Source organism: Carassius auratus, chromosome 4 (genome assembly GCF_003368295.1).
Source record: "Carassius auratus strain Wakin chromosome 4, ASM336829v1, whole genome shotgun sequence".
NCBI lineage: Eukaryota > Metazoa > Chordata > Actinopteri > Cypriniformes > Cyprinidae > Carassius > Carassius auratus.
Window position 1 is genome coordinate 7,925,231 of NC_039246.1, and position 20,738 is coordinate 7,945,968.

Sequence of the window (20,738 nt, forward strand, 5' to 3'; positions counted from 1 at the left end):
GAAACACTAAGAAACACTGTTGTGAAGGTAGACTCGGGGCACGTTCGCATATCAGTGATTGATTCTGACTCTTGGGCTTGTAGTACACTGGATGGGCTGAACGGTACATGTCCAGAACAGATCATTTGAGAATGTGAAACTTAAGAACCTCGCTCAGAGCAGCAACATTGATGTACCCTGAAGACTGCAATTTTGATCTCTGTAAATGAGCTATCAGATGTACAATGTGCCCAAACAGCGTCAAACATCTCTAGAGCAAGTTTCTCATAGAGTTATGCCAGGCCTGTTTGGCTTTATTAATATTGCTAATGGATTAGGAAATGGAACAAAACTTCATTTGTGATTATTAAGGAGAAATGTTCTTATTATTTCCTGATATATATATATATATATATATATATATATATATATATATGGAGATGGAGAGTCAGCACTGGTGTTTGCAGCCAATACTGACTGAGAAAGCACTAGTTTAGTTAAAATTTATTTAAAAAGTCTTCTTTTTCCCTGACGCATTCATAATCATCACTTTTGACGGTGCTTTGTGGCAAGCTTCTGGTGCACGCTTAAGCATGGAATACAGGCTATAAAATGCTTAAATGCATATTAAAAGATGGTTTAGTAGGTTATTATATAAATCAATTTAATATAAACGTGCAACTGGTTGACAAGAACAATTCTTAGTCGGGGGACAGGCCTACTTGGCACAAGGAACCAATCCATTTTTAAAATAAAACATACATTTTTATTACATTAATACATTAATTAAAATGAAAGACATTACGAAGTGTGCGACTGCAAATCATGTCTTTGTTTTGTCACGCTTTGTTTGTGTGTGTGTGTAAATCTAGAACATCTTGTTGATTTTGAAAGAACATGAAAATCCTGTTTTCGGTGATATGATTCTTTTTAAAGCCATTCTTTCTTCATACTCCCCCTCCCGGTCTGTTCGGGTGAACTGAAGGTTTGAGCAAGCCTCTCTCTCTCTGACCTCATCCTCTGTCAGGAGCTGTTGGGATCAAGTGTGTTGCCATGGCTCCAGCAAACCCTCCGTCCCTAGAGACCCGTGTGTAGAGGTGACGGGAGATTTCAACACGCAAGAGAAAACCTTAGCTGGAGGCCTCTTTTAAAGGAATGGTTCACTCAGAAATAAAAAAATGGTTATCATTTACTCACCCTTGTGTTGTTCTGTATCCACGTAGTTACAATGAAATCGTAAATGCACCATAAATACGATACATCTTATCAGAAGATTAAGCAGTTATCAGAAGATTATATGTGAAAAACCAGATAACAGTTGAGAACTGACTCGATTTGCACGCAGTAAATATTGACTTTTCAGATGCGTGAATGATGAGTTTTTATTTCTGGGTGAACTATTCCTTTGAGACTGTTTATTTAAAAATGAAGAAACTTCATACTCTCTTTGACATACATAATATAATGACTCCTTAAATGACTTCATATTTATATACATATAAATCAAAAGTTTCGGTCAGTCATAGTCTAGCTAAGAAAAGTTTTAAAAGGTCAAGCTGATTTCACAGATGAATTACCCAGAAATCAAAAGGGGGGGGGGGGGGGGCTGGGTTGCAGGAGGCAGCACCCTGCTTTAACAAATGAGTGCACGCAGAGGGAATTTATTACGACTGAATTGCGCCTGCATCTGCAAAAACTATAAGCACTGTTTTATTATTCATTTAACAAAAGGTATCATGCAGATCAGATTATAATGCGAACACACCCACAGCAGTAGATTTCAATGGTCTGCCCCATACATAGAAGAAGACAGTATGCGCAGAAAATGCATAATATTTCAATTCTGTGATTTAATGTTTTAATTTTAAAAAGCTAGTGAAGCTGAAGTAAAATATATATATATATATATATATATATATATATATATATTGGTAAATTTAAATTGAAACAATAAGTTTAAGTTGAAAGACTTAAATGACTAAAAACGTAATTTAAAACTTAAATTAAAGCTAAAACGAAATATTAATAAAAAAAATTAAAAAGCAGATTATTAAAAGCACTATTATTATTACAAAAGCACCATTATTAAAACAAGCTAGAAGTATAATTGAAAATATAAAAATAAAAGCTAATACTATAATACTAAAATAAGACTTTTTTATACCAAAGATGGTTCTAAAACCGCACCGATTGGCGTGAAAATTTGTGCGAGTTTACTGACAATGAGAAAATTAAAGAACACATATTGTGTTGGTCATTATGAAAATTTTGATTTGATTTTACATCCAAGTACAGCGCAAATTAGCATAAGGATAAGTTCGGCTTCACATAATGTGTTCTTCTAGGATTCCAAATAAAGTAATACATGTGAAAATAAACCTCTCCCTTCTACTAAACGCTCTATGGTGCTTCATCCTAGCGGCAATAATTGCAGCCATTTCAAGCTTAAAATAGTTTGACATGCTTGTTTTGGGGTGTAAAAAATGGCACAATTACCAGTGATTTGACGAGCGGCAAACGTTAAGATCACGTTGCGAGATTCATTTTAATACTATCCTCTCATTTTACGTCAGAAAGGGAAATTCCCACAAATGCATATTCAAAAAGGTCAAGTGCAAAAATAACTTCGTCCACACCTTTTTAGCGCTAACTCCTCACTGCGCGTCTTTAATCAATCCTGACAGTGCTGTTTGAATGGCAAAAGACTGTTAGTAAATCTGAGCCCTAATATGAATGAGTTCAGAAATACAGTATTAAGTTTATTATGATTTAATACTATTTGTAACAATGACAGTCTTAATGACAACACAGTATCCTCCACCAAAGATAATTGTAGAGATCTACATATTTTGTTATCCATATCGGTTTGGCACCTTTTTATACCTGTGAGAAACCCTAATTTCTCCCATATATGAGTTTATGTACCAACTACTCCGCCGTCAAACCAACTCTCGCATCTGCTGACCTGGATAAAATCACCTGCATTAGTCTGCCTCACTGCCGTATCACATAGGGGAGATGTTTGGGTTAACAGTAAAAAAATCACACTTACAACACCCGATCCAGATTAATTCATAGCAAAACATACTTTTAATGTGCAGAGCAGCCTGAGGTGGAAACCTTACACAAGAAGACACCTGCCTTTGTAAGAAACTAGGGGACACGTGGTATGCAGCCAGACGCTGACTAAAATACTGCGTTAGTAAAACACTGATAGCTAATACTTTTGTTAAACAGCTGACAGGAATCTGTATGTGTACAAAACCTTCAGTCTTCATAAAAACAGTATGGTGGTACCTGCCCAAACAGCGCTCCCATCTGTGCCTGAGGTGCACGTTTGGAGCCCAGCTTGTTTTCTGTTCTGCCAGTAATGTGTGGCATTTAGCCAGAACCCCCAGAGATCTGATACGACCCCCAACAAACCCTCCGCTGGTGAGGTTACTGCCGTACCAGAGCGGTTTTCACAGAGAAAGAACAGAGGAAAAGTCGAATAACAAGTTCAAAGCGGGATTAGTGATATTTAGGCTAATAGGGTTTAGTCATCAAACATTGCATGTCATTCATTTGATCGGATATTATTGTACGTTTCAAAAAGCATATTTGAAAATTAGTTTGTTCGCAGGTCTGGGAAACAGCAAAACTTAGTGGGATTCTGGGTAATGGCGTCTTGTCTCAACACAGAAGTCTTTGTTTAGGTCTGTCGGTCATTTTACACCATGAAAAGAGCAAACGAGGCTAATCTGATTCAAATTGCACCCGGACGCACGAGGATTTAACACTCCCTTAACAACCCCTTAGGCAAGAAACAGTAGTGAGATCTTTCTCAGTTGTTTACCTTAGACAGTGAGCAGTGAGGTAAAAGAAGAGCAAACAGAGATTTTTACGAGTGGCAACAATGTATTACACTGTGCTCGGATGTGTCAAGATGCAAAAGTCTACAGCCAAAAGTCATAATACTCAAAATGACATTAAATGATACAAAGTGAGACCTCCATAAAGTGTTCTGTGCTATGGAAGTGCATATTTATAAGCAATATGCATTTTCATTAGCAAGATATGCATAATAAAGTAAACGTTAATAGCCTTCTGCAACCTATTTAACCTCTGTACTGTGATATAAGTGTATTTCTGAGATAAACGAAAAAAGTATATAAAAAGAAATAGGGTGGGAATTATTTTATCCTTCAGATTTTGATTGGAGTATGAAAACTGTGTGTTGCCTATAGGAATAGAGCTAAATTACCAAGTAAAACAAAGTCTAAGGCTATGTTTACACTAGTGCGTTTTCGTTTCAAAACTGATCATTTTTGCGCGAAAACAGAGACTTTGGAAAATGCCGTCGACCATTTAGTTTGAAAACTCTGGGGTTGCATTTCAGTGTAAACGGAAAAAAACAAGACTTTTGAAAACGTTGACGCGATTAACACCATTTGCTCTGCGTATCCTTGCTGACCGTGCAAACAATAATGTCATGCCCATTGTACCTTCGTGAATTGTCATGTGACGTGCATTTTCGGTTGTAGTGTGGCTGGAGCACGTTTCTGAAACAGCGAAAACGCCAGTGTAGACAAGGATTGTTTTAATTGTAAAAATGCCGGTTTAAAAATGAAAACGCACTAGTGTAAACCGCATAAGAAGCGATTTGGTCATTGGTTAACATTATAACACGTGTGGGCAAGAAAGCTGAAAACCATTTCAGTCAAGAGCAAATTATTATATTTTGATGCAACATTATAAAGACTTGTTTTTGGAATAAAGAGCACTGATGATTTATGTAGGTAGTAGGTAAATAGAGTCCATTTTGAAGTCATGTTCAAGGTCATTCTGCTTATGCAATACAACACATTTGGTTTCATTCAGCAAATCGTGAACCGTGTCTTATCATTGCTCTTTGTGATTTTTCGGATGGCAGCTTTCTGAAAAACAGTGGTTTCCTGCAGTGTTGGGCAGCTGGAGTGTTGTTCTTCTACTCCACTGATTAAGAGGTCAGATAAATGAGTTGGTGAAATCAAGCAGCATGAAGCTGAGCTTCTAAATCAAAGGCAGTGGGGAGAATGTACTTGACCTGGTCGCTTGTTGACTGTGTTGTACTGTACGGTACAAGGCACACAGTTATCATGATCAAAGTCAGGTGATATAGTGTTTTTTTATTATTTTATAAATACATTTTTAAACCATTCTTACTTAAGTTATAAATTCAATGCAGCAGTTCATATAGGAATAGACGCATTAACAATTTACAAAGATTATTATTATCATATATATATATATATATATATATATATATATATATATATATATATATATATATATATATATATATATATATATATATATATAATTTTTTTTTGCTATTTATAATAAATGAGACCCATTAAATAAAATCAGTTCCCAAGTTGAATATGTGGCATGAGTGTCAGAATAGAGATAGAGATTTCAACAGGCATAAATTTCAACTAATTCAATTTTGTGATATTCAAATAGAAAGTTAAATCTTAAATGTTGGATCTAAATATAAATGTGCACATTTAATTAAAACGAATCAAACTTCAAACTTAAAATCCTACATATACAAAGATTACATTTCTAAATTTGTACATCTTAACATAATTTTCTTATGTATATAACAAAATACTAATCTTAAATATAAGATTTAGATGTAATACTTTAAAAATAAGTAAAAAAAAAAAAAAAACATACCATAGAAGTTTAAAAAGTGAGTATATACAAGTGGTTCCAGATTATGAGCCAGATACGGGTTGAAAGCACCCAGCATGAGCAGAGATATCCATCTGAATAATACCTCACACCCTCATATCCTGCTGGAAACAGGCCAAATGAATGCAGCAAAATCCACCTGCCCCGCGTGTTTCCCTTAAAAGACAGACCCCCCACTTTTTTTCAAGATCTTAGAAGCTGCTTTGACCTATGCTGGTCCCTGATGGGTTTGTGTCTGAGACCACACCCTTTAAGGAATTCCCATTCGATTCACCCTTTCACATCTCCATGAGAAACTAGTGAAATATGTCTATGGCTAGAAAGATTGACAGACAAACAGAAAGAAGGTTGGAAATATGTTTTTTATTTAATTTTTTCGGTCATTGTGTTTTAAAATTTTAAACATTAAGACATATGTGTCACACTCTTATTATTATTCGTTGTAGTAGCAGTAGTATTTTACAATTGTCAAGGTCAAATATAATTTTGTTGCATTTCCTTTTTTTTCATGAATAGTCTTAATTGTAATCTTCTTAATCAAAGTATAATTTCCTAGGTAAAATTTTATGGAGCCTTGTTTAAGATTGTAAGTTTTGGTCCAGGACATGGGTAACCATAAAATCTATAAATAATAGGCATTTGAAAAGTTTTTTATTTTTTATAATTGTATAACTTCTAAATGATTTTAATGTAATCAAATAAGGTTAAAATCTGTTAGTAATAGTAAAAACTCAACCCCTGGGACTTTGTGTGTCAGTAGGTGAAGCGAACACTAAGATAAATATTCATATACGTATATAGCAACAGGAAGGCGAAAAGAAAAATAGACTGAAATTGCACCATGTTTAGACGTCATCTAATGGAAAGTGTGAGTGCTTTTGCAGTAGGAAAGAGTTATTTCTGTAGGAGTGGCAGTGATAGATAAAGCTGCTGTGCATTGGAAAGTGTGCCATGCTGGGAGTGAATGCTTACACACAACACAACTTTACTTTCCGACTGTCACTTTTTTTGCCGTGCATTATCCAATCACACAGATGGCCCACATCTGCCCTGTGCTAGGTGTTTAGAGCCAACACATGGCACATAGATATATCTCCTGTAAACAGCTTTGATCTGTGAGCGCTGTGTGCAAAGGATTCTGTAAACATCCGGAGTCATCTTTACATTGGCAACATATTCATGAAATAGACTTCTGAAATGAGATTTAGCGCGAGTAGTTCAGTCCATAAATCTTGCTGGGACAAAAATAAGTCTGAGATTTGATCCAGTCGCTATGCAAAATGAAATGCATCACGTAAAGATTACATGAAAGGTGTTAACTGTAACATTTCTGAAATGTGCAGATATTATAGATATTGTTGATTAAATGGGATGAGCCTGGCATCTGTTGTCTTTTAAAAAGAAAAAGGCAGGAATCTGCAACACAGCTTGAGATGTATATGATTATTTGCTGTGTAACCTCATTACATATTACTTGTGAATCCTTGTAGGGGAAAGAGTTCTTATTATGTTTATAATATGCATTATAAGAACTGACGCTTAAATGCACTTTTATTTGCAATAAAATGAAAATTTATTTTATTTTAAATCTATATTAAATATCATTAGCTTGACCTACTTAAGTAGGACTTAAGTACATCTTTCTAAGTCATTTCATAAAGAACTAATGTCTTTAAAATATGGTTAGCATGTACTGGCAAAGATACTTACAATACCAACATTTATGGTAAACTAAAATATAATTTCATGTTATTGTTATCCTAGGCAATGATTATTCGTGATTAATCACATCCCAAATAAGCATATATTTACATATAATAAGAATATGTGAATATAAATATATACATGTAAATATTTTATAAATATATACTGTATGAGTGTGTCTTTATATATACATAATAAATATACACAGTACACACACACATAATATGTACACAAAATTTATTTTGGATGCGATTCATTCCGATTAATCATTTCTCAACACTAGTTATATCTATTGAAACTTTATTCCATTTATTTCAATATATTTGCAATTGCATTTAGTGCATTTAAAATATAATCATTTTAAATGTTATATTAAATATCACACTATAATAAAAAAAAAAAAATCTGTGTAGTTGTTTAAGCATGATAAAAGATTATTAAACAATGTTTTAAAATATAATAACACTATTACAAAGTGGACATTTTAAAAGTCTTAATTAAAAGTATGTTAAAAAACTGTTGTGAAAATGTACATTGAATACAATTACGCAAACTTTTTTCACACTCTCATTTAGGGGTGTAACGGTACGTGTATTCGTACCGGACCGTTTCGGTACAGGGCTTTCGGTACGGTGCACGTGTGTACCGAATGAGCGAATGCAATATTTTGTATGCGGAACAATAAGTACATTTTCGTGTGTCCAAACGAACATATTAAGTGGCGGAAGTCTCCGCGTTCAGCGCAAATCCCGCCCTGCAGCTGATTCTAAGGCCGGTGACACACTGGCTGCGTGGCGTGAGTGTGCGTTTCTGATGTTTGCATTTCATTCCCTTACTGTACCGAAAATGAACCGAACCGTGACTTTAAAACCGAGGTACGTACCGAACCGTGATTTTTGTGGACCGTTACACCCCTACTCTCATTGTCATATACTAAAAAGTATAAACAGTTTAGTTTCAAAATGTGTTTTTTTAATCTGTGCTCATTGTTTTTATTTTGAATAACTAATATTTCTTATTTCTTCTCTTTTCAGCCTAAGATAAGTCACTTGGGTTTGCCTCAAGGGCCTTCGGATGAGAAGGTGGCGGTAGTCGCGGTGGACGACTGTGACATCTCCATGGCCGTGCGTTTCGGAAGTCAGATCAGCAACTATTCCTGTGCTGCCCAGGGCACCCAGACGGGCCAGAAGAAGTGAGTTTACCCCTCTCTCCTCGTAAATCAAACAATAACTGCTTTATAATCAGCCTTTGGTAATTATTTATAATTGCGCTTTTGTGAACTCTCTCACGCCCATTCATAGACCTTCAGGACACACGTCCAAAAATCTTTCATTTGTGAAGGATCTTCTCAGACTTTAAGTGGCAATTGCAGCATCAGATGATGTTGCATGCTGGAACAGGGCTGTGCATTAACACTTCAAAGAAAGAACAACAGATAAATGAGAAGGTTTAACCCGTCGCTCCAGTCTGATAAGCACCGACCTGTTTTATACAGCATGGCAACATTCCACTCCCTATGGCTCTGTTGTCATGGACACTGTGATTGACAGATTGGTTAAGGAAGGTCACGCCCCCTTTCACCTGTCTTGCTTCTGTCTTAGAAAGCTTTTAATCAAGCTGTTATATTAATGGGAATCAGATGCTTTGGTACACTTTCGTATACGGACCAATTTACTGTATTTTTTTTTTCTATTTACTGTATATATGCAACTGTTTGCATTTGTGATGGTAATAATAATGCTTCTCGGGGACCAAATCTGCGTATTAAAATGATTTTTGACAGATCATGTGAAACAGCTTTATAAAACTACATATTAAAATAAATAACTGCTATTTTAAATTGTAATAATGTTTCACAGTATAACAGTTTACTGTATTTTTAATCAAATAAATGCAGCCTTGGTGAGCATAAGAGACTTATTTACAAAAAAACAAAAACAAATTGGTGACAATTGACAATAGGTTTTCATGTAACATTGGTGAACTGCATAAGTTAACTGCATGCAGACCCTAGTTTGCATCAAAACTGAAGTATGATTTGGGCTTTAAGGTATTCATACAACTGAATGCATAGCTTTACAAAATGCACTGCGTTTGATAACATCTAGGAACACAGGCACTCAACGAATTTGCACTAAAAAGATTCATCTTTGTCAAGTATCTGCCCTATTTCTCTCCAGAAGTTATGAGAAATAAAAGTTGGGAGTAGTTCTTAAGCCCTTCACACAAGTGCTCACTAATTCAGAGGAATGTTGTTTTTGCTGTTTCCAGTGGGGTTTTTTTTGGACTTTTGGACAACTAATTAGTAAAAACTTCATAACACATGAAAAATCGTGCATATTGTACTGATGCACATTAAATCTACACATATACTAGCATATGCATATCAAAAACCAAAGTATAATTTAGGCTTTAGATAGTAGAAAGCAGGACAACTTGTTAAATTGTGATGCCATTAACTTGTTGGAGAGTTTGGTGGCACATTTGAAAGTTTTGTTTTCCCTCTTCAGGTCTTTGGATCTCACTGGGCCTCTTCTGCTTGGCGGGGTGCCCAACCTTCCAGAGGATTTCCCCATACGAAACCGTGACTTTGTGGGTTGCATGAGGAACCTGATGATTGACAGTAAATCCATCGACATGGCCAGTCACATCGCCAACAACGGCACCACTGAAGGTCTGACATAAACCATTACAGTCCAAAATCCTATTGTGAACTTGTTTTTAGATTGCTGTAACTCAAAACCAATATATTTATTGCACTGTCAGGCTGTCCAGCGAAGAAGAACTTCTGCTATGAGGGTTTGTGTCAGCACGGCGCTCAGTGTGAAAATAAGTGGAACACCTACTTTTGTGACTGTCCTGAAGGCCGGGGTGGCAAGAACTGCGATCAGGGTAGGTGGGACTGTTTGGTAGCGTGCCAGTGGACATGAATCCATGTGCATGCATGTGTCAAGCATCCGTGTATGCGTTTGTTATTTTGGACTGGGTGTTGATTGCTCATGGACTTAAAGGAAGCAGGCAGTGGCTTTAATGTGATGGTGTTTCCTGAAAGGGAAATGTCTTTGCAGATAAGCATCAGTCACTGTCCTTTACAACCAAAAATAAACCTTACAGATATATACTCCACATACGCTGAGCAATATTCGAGTAGCATTGCCAGTGAATTTCCCATAATGCCTCTACTTTGCATGTTAATGTTGTCACTCAGTGCCAACAACAACAAAAAAATAGCTTTTGTTTTACAACCTGGTGTTGTGGTCCTTTGGGTCAAACCACACGGCAAACCAGATGTAAGGTTCAGATTTATATGAAAGAAAAATCCTCAGATAATGTGTTGAGGCAACATTCTAAAAAAATTCTATTTAAAAAAAGATTTTCAGCAATTCAACAACCCACACAAATTGCATTCTCACAAAATGTTTGATGTTAGCTTGTTGCTAAGCTAACACCTTTTTACTCTAATAGATGTAGACAAAACACAAATGTTAAGTAAAATAAATATATTTTCTTATTAAATGTAACAATTTGTATTGATACTTTTCACTAACTGATGAAATATAAGTATTTTTCTCAACTTCAGATACACTAGCATGATGCTAATGTAACAGTTTGATTATGTAATAAACAAACACACAAATACTGGGTGAAATAGTGCAGTTTTAATAGATTTTGGATAATGACTGATATTTGAGGAATGTAGCAGTATACTGATAACAGTGCTATATATATATATATATATATATATATTTTTTTTTTTACAATATTGATTTCATATAAATATTGCACATATGCTAATATCAATTAATAATCTAGTGCTAAACTCTCTCTTAATCTTTCTACACTTTTTTAAAAGTGTGATTGAATGGTGATATTGTATATTGTGATAATTTCATTATTGTGAGTTCTATCAGGATCCACTATTATCTAAAAGCTGATATCATTATAGCCCTAAATTGCATATATTAATAGTTTCCCTCTACTCTTCTGCCAAGCTTGTTGCAGTGCATTCTGGGATTGCCATCTCTGTTAAGGATACTGTAAAGCTGTCTGAGATTTGGCACAAAATGAGGAATCTTAGAACAGAACAATTAAATAGAGTTTAATTGTCAGTTTCGAAGCAACTGTCAGAGATTAAAATGACTGCTCCCACATTTCCTCACAACTACAGAAAGGAAAGGTCCTTCTGTTTGTTACCGAATTTTTTGGTGGGTTTGTGAAGTCAGTGCTTTTTAAAAAAACATGCTTGTCACAGTTGACTTTGGCATTCAATTCTGATACACACTCAACAGGACTGTACACACTACTTTACAACTCCACTGTGATTAATTGTAAGTTGTGTTTGAAAGTGGGTGTGATTGCATGTGTTCGAACAACCCAAATGATAGTGTACTTGACATTGCCACTGGCCGTTTTTTCACGGTTGGAATTTCTGTAAGGCTTGGGACACCCAAACAAGAGGGGATAGCATGAATCACGCTGTTCTTGTTCAGGTCCCGCCACAGGCCTGTTTGGGCAGCACTCTATTCTAAATTCTGGATGTTTAAGTCATATCATCATCTAACAAACAACCGTGTTGACTGAAACAGCCTTCTCCAATTTTATGTTTTGGCAGGGAAGCGTGCCTGCCAGGAAAGGGTGTTATTTTTGACGCTGATTAGATGGATGCCTTGAAGTAGCCCCAATTTTGCGGTTTGTTTTCGTTACAGGATAGCACTGTTTTAGAGCTAATGGCGTGTTTCCAGAGCGTGATTTCGATATGATCACCTCTACGCTTCTGCCATAGCACAGATAGAATGTCCATCTCTAGTAAAACACGTCATTCTGCCTGCAGTACCTGGCAGTTCCTTGGTGACCTCTCAGATATCAGTCCTGTTAGTGTGGTCTGGAAATATTGTGATACGTTGGTTCATCATGCATCTTCGAATTTCAGAAATAGTACAGGTTTTAAAGAATCCCAAAGTGTGTATGTATGACTTTCGAATTTATGTATATAGCTCAAGTTCCAGAGCATAATACTAGAAAATAAAACATAAGCGTGAACGTAATATTACTTAAGGACTTGGCAAGTCTCAGTTTTAATGCTTTGCTTCTCTCTCAAGGAAATGTTTTGTATAACAGAGTGATTTCAAGGCAGGATTGTGGATTGTGCTAGTGTAGAGATTCTTCACACTCTTTCTGCCAGTGCTCAGGGCTCATAGCTGAAGGGTTCTCCAGTCCTCACTTGACTTTGTGACTCTACTGTAGCATTTCCATACCATCATACTTCTGCTATTTAAATTGCCTGCACACAAATCAAACAGTAGACGGGGGTACATCACTGATAAGTCTTGATTTGTTTAAGGCTTTCCACTCCTTTAAATATGTGGCTCAGAGCCAAAAGTCTAAATTTTCCTGAAAAAAAAGCCTCTATCTTTTATGAAGGCAGTCATAAACTGTTTCTTACTTTGTTGCAGTCATGCCTTCGCCGCAGCACTTTGATGGTCGTGCCATTGTGTCATGGAACGACCCTGACATCACCATCGCGGTGCCCTGGTACATCAGCCTAATGTTTCGCACCAGACAAAGCATTGGATCCGCCACCCTAATGCAAGTCAACGCTGGCGACTCATCTAAAGTTCACCTTCTGGTGAGTGTCGAATGTCATACAGGTCATATACCATATCCTAATCAGGTATGACTGTCATTTTAAAACATTTCCTGACTTTCTCTAAGATAAGGGACAAGTATGTGCGGTTTCAAGTACTTCTGGGGGAGCAGAAAGTGGCCACGCTGGATTTCCCAGAAGTCCGAGTGAATGACGGGGAATGGCATCACCTCCTCGTGAAGCTGAGGAGCAGCAAAGATGGGAAGGACACAAAGTACATGGCAAATGTGTACCTGGACTACGACATGTTCATGGTGAGTTGTGTGGACTTAAGACAACAGAACAGTATTTTGCTGAAACCTCTTTACTGAAGTCTTCCATGCTTTACAGAAATCAGCAGAGATCGGGAACCAGCTGCCTGGACTCAAGCTGAGGAGTCTGTTCATTGGTGGACTTCTGGGACAGAGTAACAGCGTCGAGCAGGGTTTTAAGGGATGCATGCAGGTGAGGCCAAGAGAAAGCCTTTGAATCTTTCAACTTGTATGATACAGTAGCTGTTTTGGATCATAAATGTGTAATACATTGATCCTTGACAAAAAAAAAGTATACAGGACAAAAAAAAAAACTAAGCGATTGTTTTGTACATAAGTAATTTCTGTTTATATTACTAATATCCTAGCGGAATTATTCTTATCAATATATTTATTGTATTTATTCATGTATTCATATCATAAACATTTATCTGTGTTCAAGCAATCAATGGGTCAAGTTTGGCTTTGATGCATAAGGCGTGTATAATCTTGTAAGACAACATTATATTAAAGCTGCAGTAGGTAACTTTTGTAAAAATATATTTTTTACATATTTGTTAAACCTGTCATTATGTCCTGACAGTAGAATATGAGACAGATAATCTGTGAAAAAATCAAGCTCCTCTGGCTCCTCCCAGTGGTCCTATTGCCGTTTGCAGTTACGGACCGCTCCCGTTAAGAAACAACCAATCAGAGCTGCGGTCCATAACTTTGTTTGTGTTCAAAATGTAGAAAAATGTATATAATAAGCGAGTACACCATGAATCCATTTTCCAAACCGTGTTTTTAGCTTGTCCTGAATCACTAGGGTACACCTATAATAAGTGTTTATATTCAGACTATTTTAGATTGCTTCGGGGGTACCACAGCGGAGTAACCCAGTACCGTTGGGATTCTTCATAGACATAAACAGAGAGAAGTAGTTCCGGCTACGATGTTCTTCCGCAAGACGCAAGCAGTTCTGTTTATTATCCGCTAGAGCGTTACCGACTGCAGCTTTAAATCTCACGAATGATTGAAAAGTGACTGACTTTATGCAAACGTGTCACAGGGTGTCAGGATGGGGGAGACTGCCACCAACACGGCTAACATCAACATGCAGCAGGCATTAAAGCTCCACGTGGAAGAAGGCTGCGATATAGCCAACCCCTGCGACTCCAACATCTGCCCTGACAACAGCCAGTGCACAGACGACTGGAATGCACACACCTGCATCTGTGACCCCGGTACTGACACCTGCATCGCATTCACTGCATCTGCAGACGCTTCTGATCTCAGAAGACATTCATCAGATTTCTTTCTTTCATCCTTTTTCTTTTCCTGTCTTTCTGTCACTCACAGGTTTCTTTGGCAAAGACTGTGTTGATGCTTGTCATCTGAACCCCTGTGAGCATTTGTCCACGTGTGTTCGTAAGCCGAGCTCCTCTCACGGTTACACGTGCGAGTGCAGTCAGGACTACTATGGGCAGTACTGTGAGAACAAGTAAGTCGCATAGCGGATAAAAATACCAGATATGACCAGACTTGTTTATTCTAGTTAGTGGTGGTTTTGGTAAAGCTGCTGGACCAGCATAGCCATACTGCTAATCACACTAGCATGACTAGACTCTCTAATGAAGCTGATTGACCCAGGAATCTAGCTGGTTAAGCAAATTAATGGAAATTATGTCATTTAGTTTCATTCATCTTTGGAGCAATAGTAGAATATTTAGGTAAACTCTTAAGTAGGAGGTTTTTATGGAAGCCCAATTCTAACTTTGCTTCTCAGAATTATGTGATGTATACTTGCATTTGTATTGCATTGCATGATATAATATAGCAATTGCGAACTGCACTCTTAAAAATAAAGGTGCTTAAAAAACAATTTTTGGCAACACAAAGAACCATTCAGTCAAAGGTTCTTTGAAGAACCATCTCTTTCTTACCTTTTTATAATCTGTATCAATTGTAATTGATATAAACTCACAACTGTACCTGAAAATATGAATTGTGAGTTGAGTTGTTTTCCTCAGATTTGGACTTTATAACTCACAATTGTGAGTTTATATCTCAGAAGTCATAACTGCAGGATATAGAAATACAATTGCGGAAAAAAAATGTAGCGGGAAAAATCTCAGATGTGCGAGTTTATATCCTGCAATTCTGACTTTTTAGTTAGGGTTAGTTGAGTGAAATACATTTTTATACCATTTTTCACAGTATATTGTTACGGAGTGTCTATTTGCACAATATCCCTCCTTGTTGGCAGAGGCTGTTTACACTAGCTCCACCCCCAAATGTGTGATAATGATGGTCAAAAGTTGTAACATGCATACTCTTAGTCTTTTTGTCGCGATTGACCTGGGTTCGAATCCTCTTTTTACCAAACTTTTTTCTCCCTTTTAAAATCTCATATCATACCGGAAAGGCGTTTTTTTTTTTCATAAAAAAAATTAAGTAAATAATCACAAAGTTGAAAATAAAGTGTAGGGTTAGGATAGGTGTAGGGACGGCTTTATTGTTCCAATAAGGAATCCATTTAATAATTTGAATTAAAATAATAATTTACACTCAATACATTATTATTGCATACTGTGTTATGATGTACTATAATACTGAGGTGCAGATAATTGCCACTATTTGCAATAAGTAGTATAAATAGCAGAAAATCCTACTATTTTAAGTGTAAATAGAATCTATCGCTATCTACACTAAGTGTAAATAGCATATTGTTAAAAATGCTGTTATTTTCACTTAGTTTGTATATATATATATCACCTTTGGGGGTTTTTCCACTGGGTACAGTACCTGGTACCTGGTACTTTTTTTAGCATCACCTCGGTTTTCAACTGAACTGCACTATTACCAAAACGTGACATGTAATCGACTGATCACCGATTGAGTGGAGAGAATCGTCACTACCTGCGTCACTGAACTTGCGACACAAACACAACAGAACCGCTAGATTTAAATCAGCCAGCGAAGGATTGAACACAACTGTTTTGAACGAGCACTCCTTTTGTAACAACTAAAAATGGCTGTTTCGTGGTCTGATGAGGAAGTACAGACATTCCTCTCATTGATATCAGAGGAGCGGATCCAACAAAAAAATTTATGGGGCAACGCGGAATGAAAAGATTTTTCAGGAGTCCCGGCAGTACACAATAACTAGCCGAGTCGTACCATGCAGTGGAAAAGCCCCAATAGTGTAAATAGAATCAATCACTAAGAAAATGCTAATTTCACTTAGTGTAAATAGCCTCTATCGCTATTTATATTTAGTGCAAATAGCCACTGCCATATTGTCAGTCACATTTAACAGATTAGAGCTGGGCAATAATATAGTCTATATTGCACAACGATACAAGAAATCAAGCAGTTCAGATATGCTATACAGTATATTTTGCATTGTGCGAGTATAGCGTGTGTATGAGGATAAATTGTGATGATGACCGGCTGACTTTACATTATAACTTACTAATAACATGATGTATAGAATGGAATTGGAACACTGCAGTGGGCTTTTTATTACGTGAATTATTACGTGTTGATCTCTTGCCCACAGAGCAAAATCGTTTAGTGTGAAATGTTCAGATTCGCACGGCAGTCGTGCAGTGTATCAGTCATTGTAAATGATTTGCATTATGGAAGTCATCTTCATTCCAGTGGTTTGTGTTTGGGTGTGTGGGTGTGTCTGTTACTGTGTTGGCTCTTCTACTAAGCAGGGGAAAACAACACAATACACACCCTGTCACAAGTCCACACAAGCTCCACAGAATTATTACCTTACCTTTTATTTTCATATTTAATCTGCTAAATCCTCTGATCGGTGATTAATGTCATGCTGTCTCATCACTTACATATGGGACGTCTTTTCCTTGGTTTCTTTACTTATTCTGCTGACATGACTCTCCTCTATTAGATTAAGCCCCAGACACGTTGCTAGCACCTGATGTTGAGTTAATAAGCACCATGCGGCCCTGCTGTCTGCACATTTTAAGGAGAGGATTGCAGAGAAGGAATTTTTTCTTTAGCCTCGGTGTCCTGACTTGTGTTTGACCTCCAACTGGTCTTTTACTGGCGTTTACATATACAGTTAACAATGAATAGGGTTATCCAGTTCGCCCAGCTTCTACTAAGATGCATTTAAATTCAAATAAACCAACATTATTTGGACACACAACCTATTTATTATGTTATTACAATTGGACTGGGTTATATTGTTTGAATTTTGCATCGTTTTCCCCTGCTGAGCTATTGAGATGGTTGACTCACCAATCTTTTACAGTATGTTGGGAGACATATGGCTTTTCTAAGTCACCTGCTTTCTGTGTAAAGCGCAGGATAAACTATGCATACATTCACCTGTAGGAGAGTCCTCGACCACCCAAGAAAATTATGTTAAAATTTGTTTGCCTGGGCAGTCTGTCTTTTTTGGCTTGTACAAACAGGCACAATTGTTTCTCATCAGTTTCCAGTCGTCAGTGTTCTGTTATTAATTATCGTCTAAAGTCTGCCAACCCTCACATGTAATCTCTTGATCTCTATACCATGACAAATCCCGCCAATGATTGATGGGGAGGTTTTTACTTGTTGATCGATTTGCTTGATGCATTGGTGATCAGAGAGTGAAATGTTCAGATGTTACAGGTTAAAACGTGGAACCTTTGTCAATGGTGTCACGAAAAAAAAAAATCACATTTAGTGTTACATTATTTATATTATGTATAAATAATCAAGAAATAGTCACATTTTATTTGAAGGTCCAAATCTTGCCATTAACAATCTGCCACGTTTGCCTCAATAAATCATAATTTGCTGCTCATTAATAGTATTAATAGTAATAGTCGTTAATAGTAGTAAGGTAGTTGTTAGGTTTAGGTTTTGGGTAAGATTAGGGATGTAGAATATGGTTATACTATAGTAGTACTATATATACTACTATAGTACTAATAAATAGCCAATAAAATGTTATTAATAGGCATACTAACAAGCAACTACTTTACAGTGAGAATTGGTCCCTATACTAAAGTGTTACCTAAGAAATTTACAAGTTATTAATAAATTCTGAAAATAACTTTTTGTTTCAGAAATGTAGTGTAGGTTTTAGGATTTTGTAATAGAAATGACAGTAATTAAATAAAAAAAAGACAAAATTACGAACACAAAAATTATTTTTGAAGGATAGTCCATCCCCCCCTTCCCCCCCCCCCCCCAATTGAAGTTTTTGCGCAATTTGTTGTGCTAATAATATTTAAAATTTCTTTTTTGGTTTTGTTTTGTCCACAGGGTGGAAAAACCATGTCCTCGGGGTTGGTGGGGCAGTCCCATGTGTGGCCCTTGCAACTGTGATGTCAGCAAAGGCTTCAACCCCGATTGCAATAAGACTACTGGAGAATGCCGCTGCAAGGTGTGAAGATAGCATTTTACATCATTTGCCAAAGCCTTTCAGTCTGGTCCAGATTTGTTGTCCACAAATGTTGATGGATGTTTTAGAGACTATCCTTGCACCTGTTTTACACAGGACAACTACTATCGACTTAAAGATAGCGACACCTGTTTCCCCTGTGACTGCTTCCATTTGGGCGCCAGTTCTCGCACATGTGACCCGGAGACGGGTCAGTGCCCCTGTAAGGCAGGTGTGATTGGGCGACAGTGTAATCGTTGTGACAACCCCTTCTCTGAAGTGACCAGCACGGGTTGTGAAGGTAAATACTGATTTCCTTCCACCTGCTTTGAAGCATTGTCAATCTACACTAATGAAGGACATATTGAGTAACATTACGTTTCTTGTCTTTACTGTTCAGTTCAGTATGAGGGCTGCCCAAAAGCCTTTGATGCTGGAATCTGGTGGCCCAGGACCAATTTCGGACGTCCAGTTGCCATGAATTGTCCCAAGGGATCTATTGGTGAGTAATACTGGGTTTCTTATTGAGACAAACTGACAAGTGAATCTACTGAATCTATCTAAATTGTCATATACAAGCTAAGCAATTAAAACTCTGCAAATAAGAGTCTGCTTTGTGACTTTTTTTCTGACTAACTTTATTTTAAATATTAAAATTCTGAAAAACGCAAAGTAGTGCAACCATAAATTATTAGGTACAAAAGAAAGGGTTTGGTGTGGCTAGCTTCAATGATTTATGTTTTAGTGTATGACATTTAAGGTAAATAATGGGATTAAACTTGTGCAAATGCCTTTGTTTTTTTAGTGGCTTTCTGTCACTTGGCACTGCCGCCCCCCATTGACGTTACCCAACCCAGTTAACAAAGAATTTCCATTGGCAGAACTCTGCAGTTAGACCTTTTCATTGGTTGGCTAACTGAATGTTAATGAGGCCTCGTCTCTAGAGGGAACTGGTTGGCAAACACAAAAGTATTGTTGGACACAGATTGGCAGCGCTTGTATAAAGACACATTTACCCAAGTGCTTGCTGGAGCGAGGTTTCAGTTTGAGAAACTTCTGAAACTAAACTGTGAAGTGAAAGCAGTTATTTGAAATAATCGTATATACTGCATATATATTATAATGTTTTCTAACCGACTTTAGGCACTGCTGTCAGACACTGCAGCGATGAGAAAGGCTGGCTGCCCCCTGAACTGTTCAACTGTACCACCGTTGCATTCTCCCACCTCAAGAAACTGGTAGATCTAGATGTTTAAATCATGAAAATTCATATTGTTGTGGTCATCACATAAAGCATCTCAAGTAACCTCTCTTTACTCCTTCCTCTTGTTCATATCCCACCTCTTTTTGACCAGAATGAGGAGTTGCATCGTAATGAATCCACAATGGATGGGCAGAAATCAAAGGAGATTGCTCAAATGTTACAGAACGCCACTGACCAGACCAAGTCCTTTTATGGAAACGATGTTAAGACAACCTACCAGCTTATTTCCTGGATCCTGCATTATGAGAGCCAGCAGCAGGGCTTTAACCTGGCCGCCATGCGCGACGCCAAATTCAATGAGGTTGGTTTCACTCCTATCTCTACTGTCAATATAATCTGCTTCAGTTTTAATACTTAAAAGATAATAGTGGCTATTTTTCAAACTAGCTTCACTGTTACTGTTGCTGATACATCCAGTAGAATTAGATATCTGAACAAACCACTAAACAAGCTATTAATCTGAACTCTCCCACACCATTTTTGTTGTGACACTATAGAATAAGGTCCTGTTATAAATAAAAGAGCTGTCTAAACTGGCAGTGCTCACTGTAGACATCACACTATCCAAAATATTACAAAGACTTGGGGTTGGGCTCTTTTGACTTGTAACTGGTGCTCACCAGGCACATTTTCTTCAGTTAATGTAATCTAGTTTGCAATTACATAGCAGCCATCCAAAACAACCTCGCGACGGCATAGCAATCAGTAAAAAAAACACTCAGAACACCTTAGCAACCACACTGCAAAAACAATATTACGTCAAGTGTTGCACATGCAAGTAGTTTTACCATC

The 20,738-nt window shown here is 37.1% G+C and overlaps 1 protein-coding gene across 6 annotated transcripts in view; it reads left to right on the top strand.

The window, feature by feature from the left end:
- celsr1a (cadherin EGF LAG seven-pass G-type receptor 1a) overlaps positions 1 to 20,738 on the top strand; it is an 83,538-nt gene that overhangs the window by 49,124 nt on the left and 13,676 nt on the right. For all 6 annotated transcript variants that reach the window (XM_026225491.1, XM_026225473.1, XM_026225482.1 and 3 more), the window contains 13 exons: positions 8,436 to 8,593; positions 9,912 to 10,075; positions 10,168 to 10,293; positions 12,855 to 13,027; positions 13,114 to 13,299; positions 13,376 to 13,489; positions 14,348 to 14,522; positions 14,638 to 14,779; positions 18,565 to 18,685; positions 18,800 to 18,983; positions 19,083 to 19,184; positions 19,826 to 19,920; positions 20,038 to 20,247. In XM_026225491.1, coding sequence (XP_026081276.1) covers positions 8,436 to 8,593; positions 9,912 to 10,075; positions 10,168 to 10,293; positions 12,855 to 13,027; positions 13,114 to 13,299; positions 13,376 to 13,489; positions 14,348 to 14,522; positions 14,638 to 14,779; positions 18,565 to 18,685; positions 18,800 to 18,983; positions 19,083 to 19,184; positions 19,826 to 19,920; positions 20,038 to 20,247 — 1,950 coding nt within the window. The remainder of the gene's footprint in view (positions 1 to 8,435; positions 8,594 to 9,911; positions 10,076 to 10,167; positions 10,294 to 12,854; positions 13,028 to 13,113; positions 13,300 to 13,375; positions 13,490 to 14,347; positions 14,523 to 14,637; positions 14,780 to 18,564; positions 18,686 to 18,799; positions 18,984 to 19,082; positions 19,185 to 19,825; positions 19,921 to 20,037; positions 20,248 to 20,738) is intronic.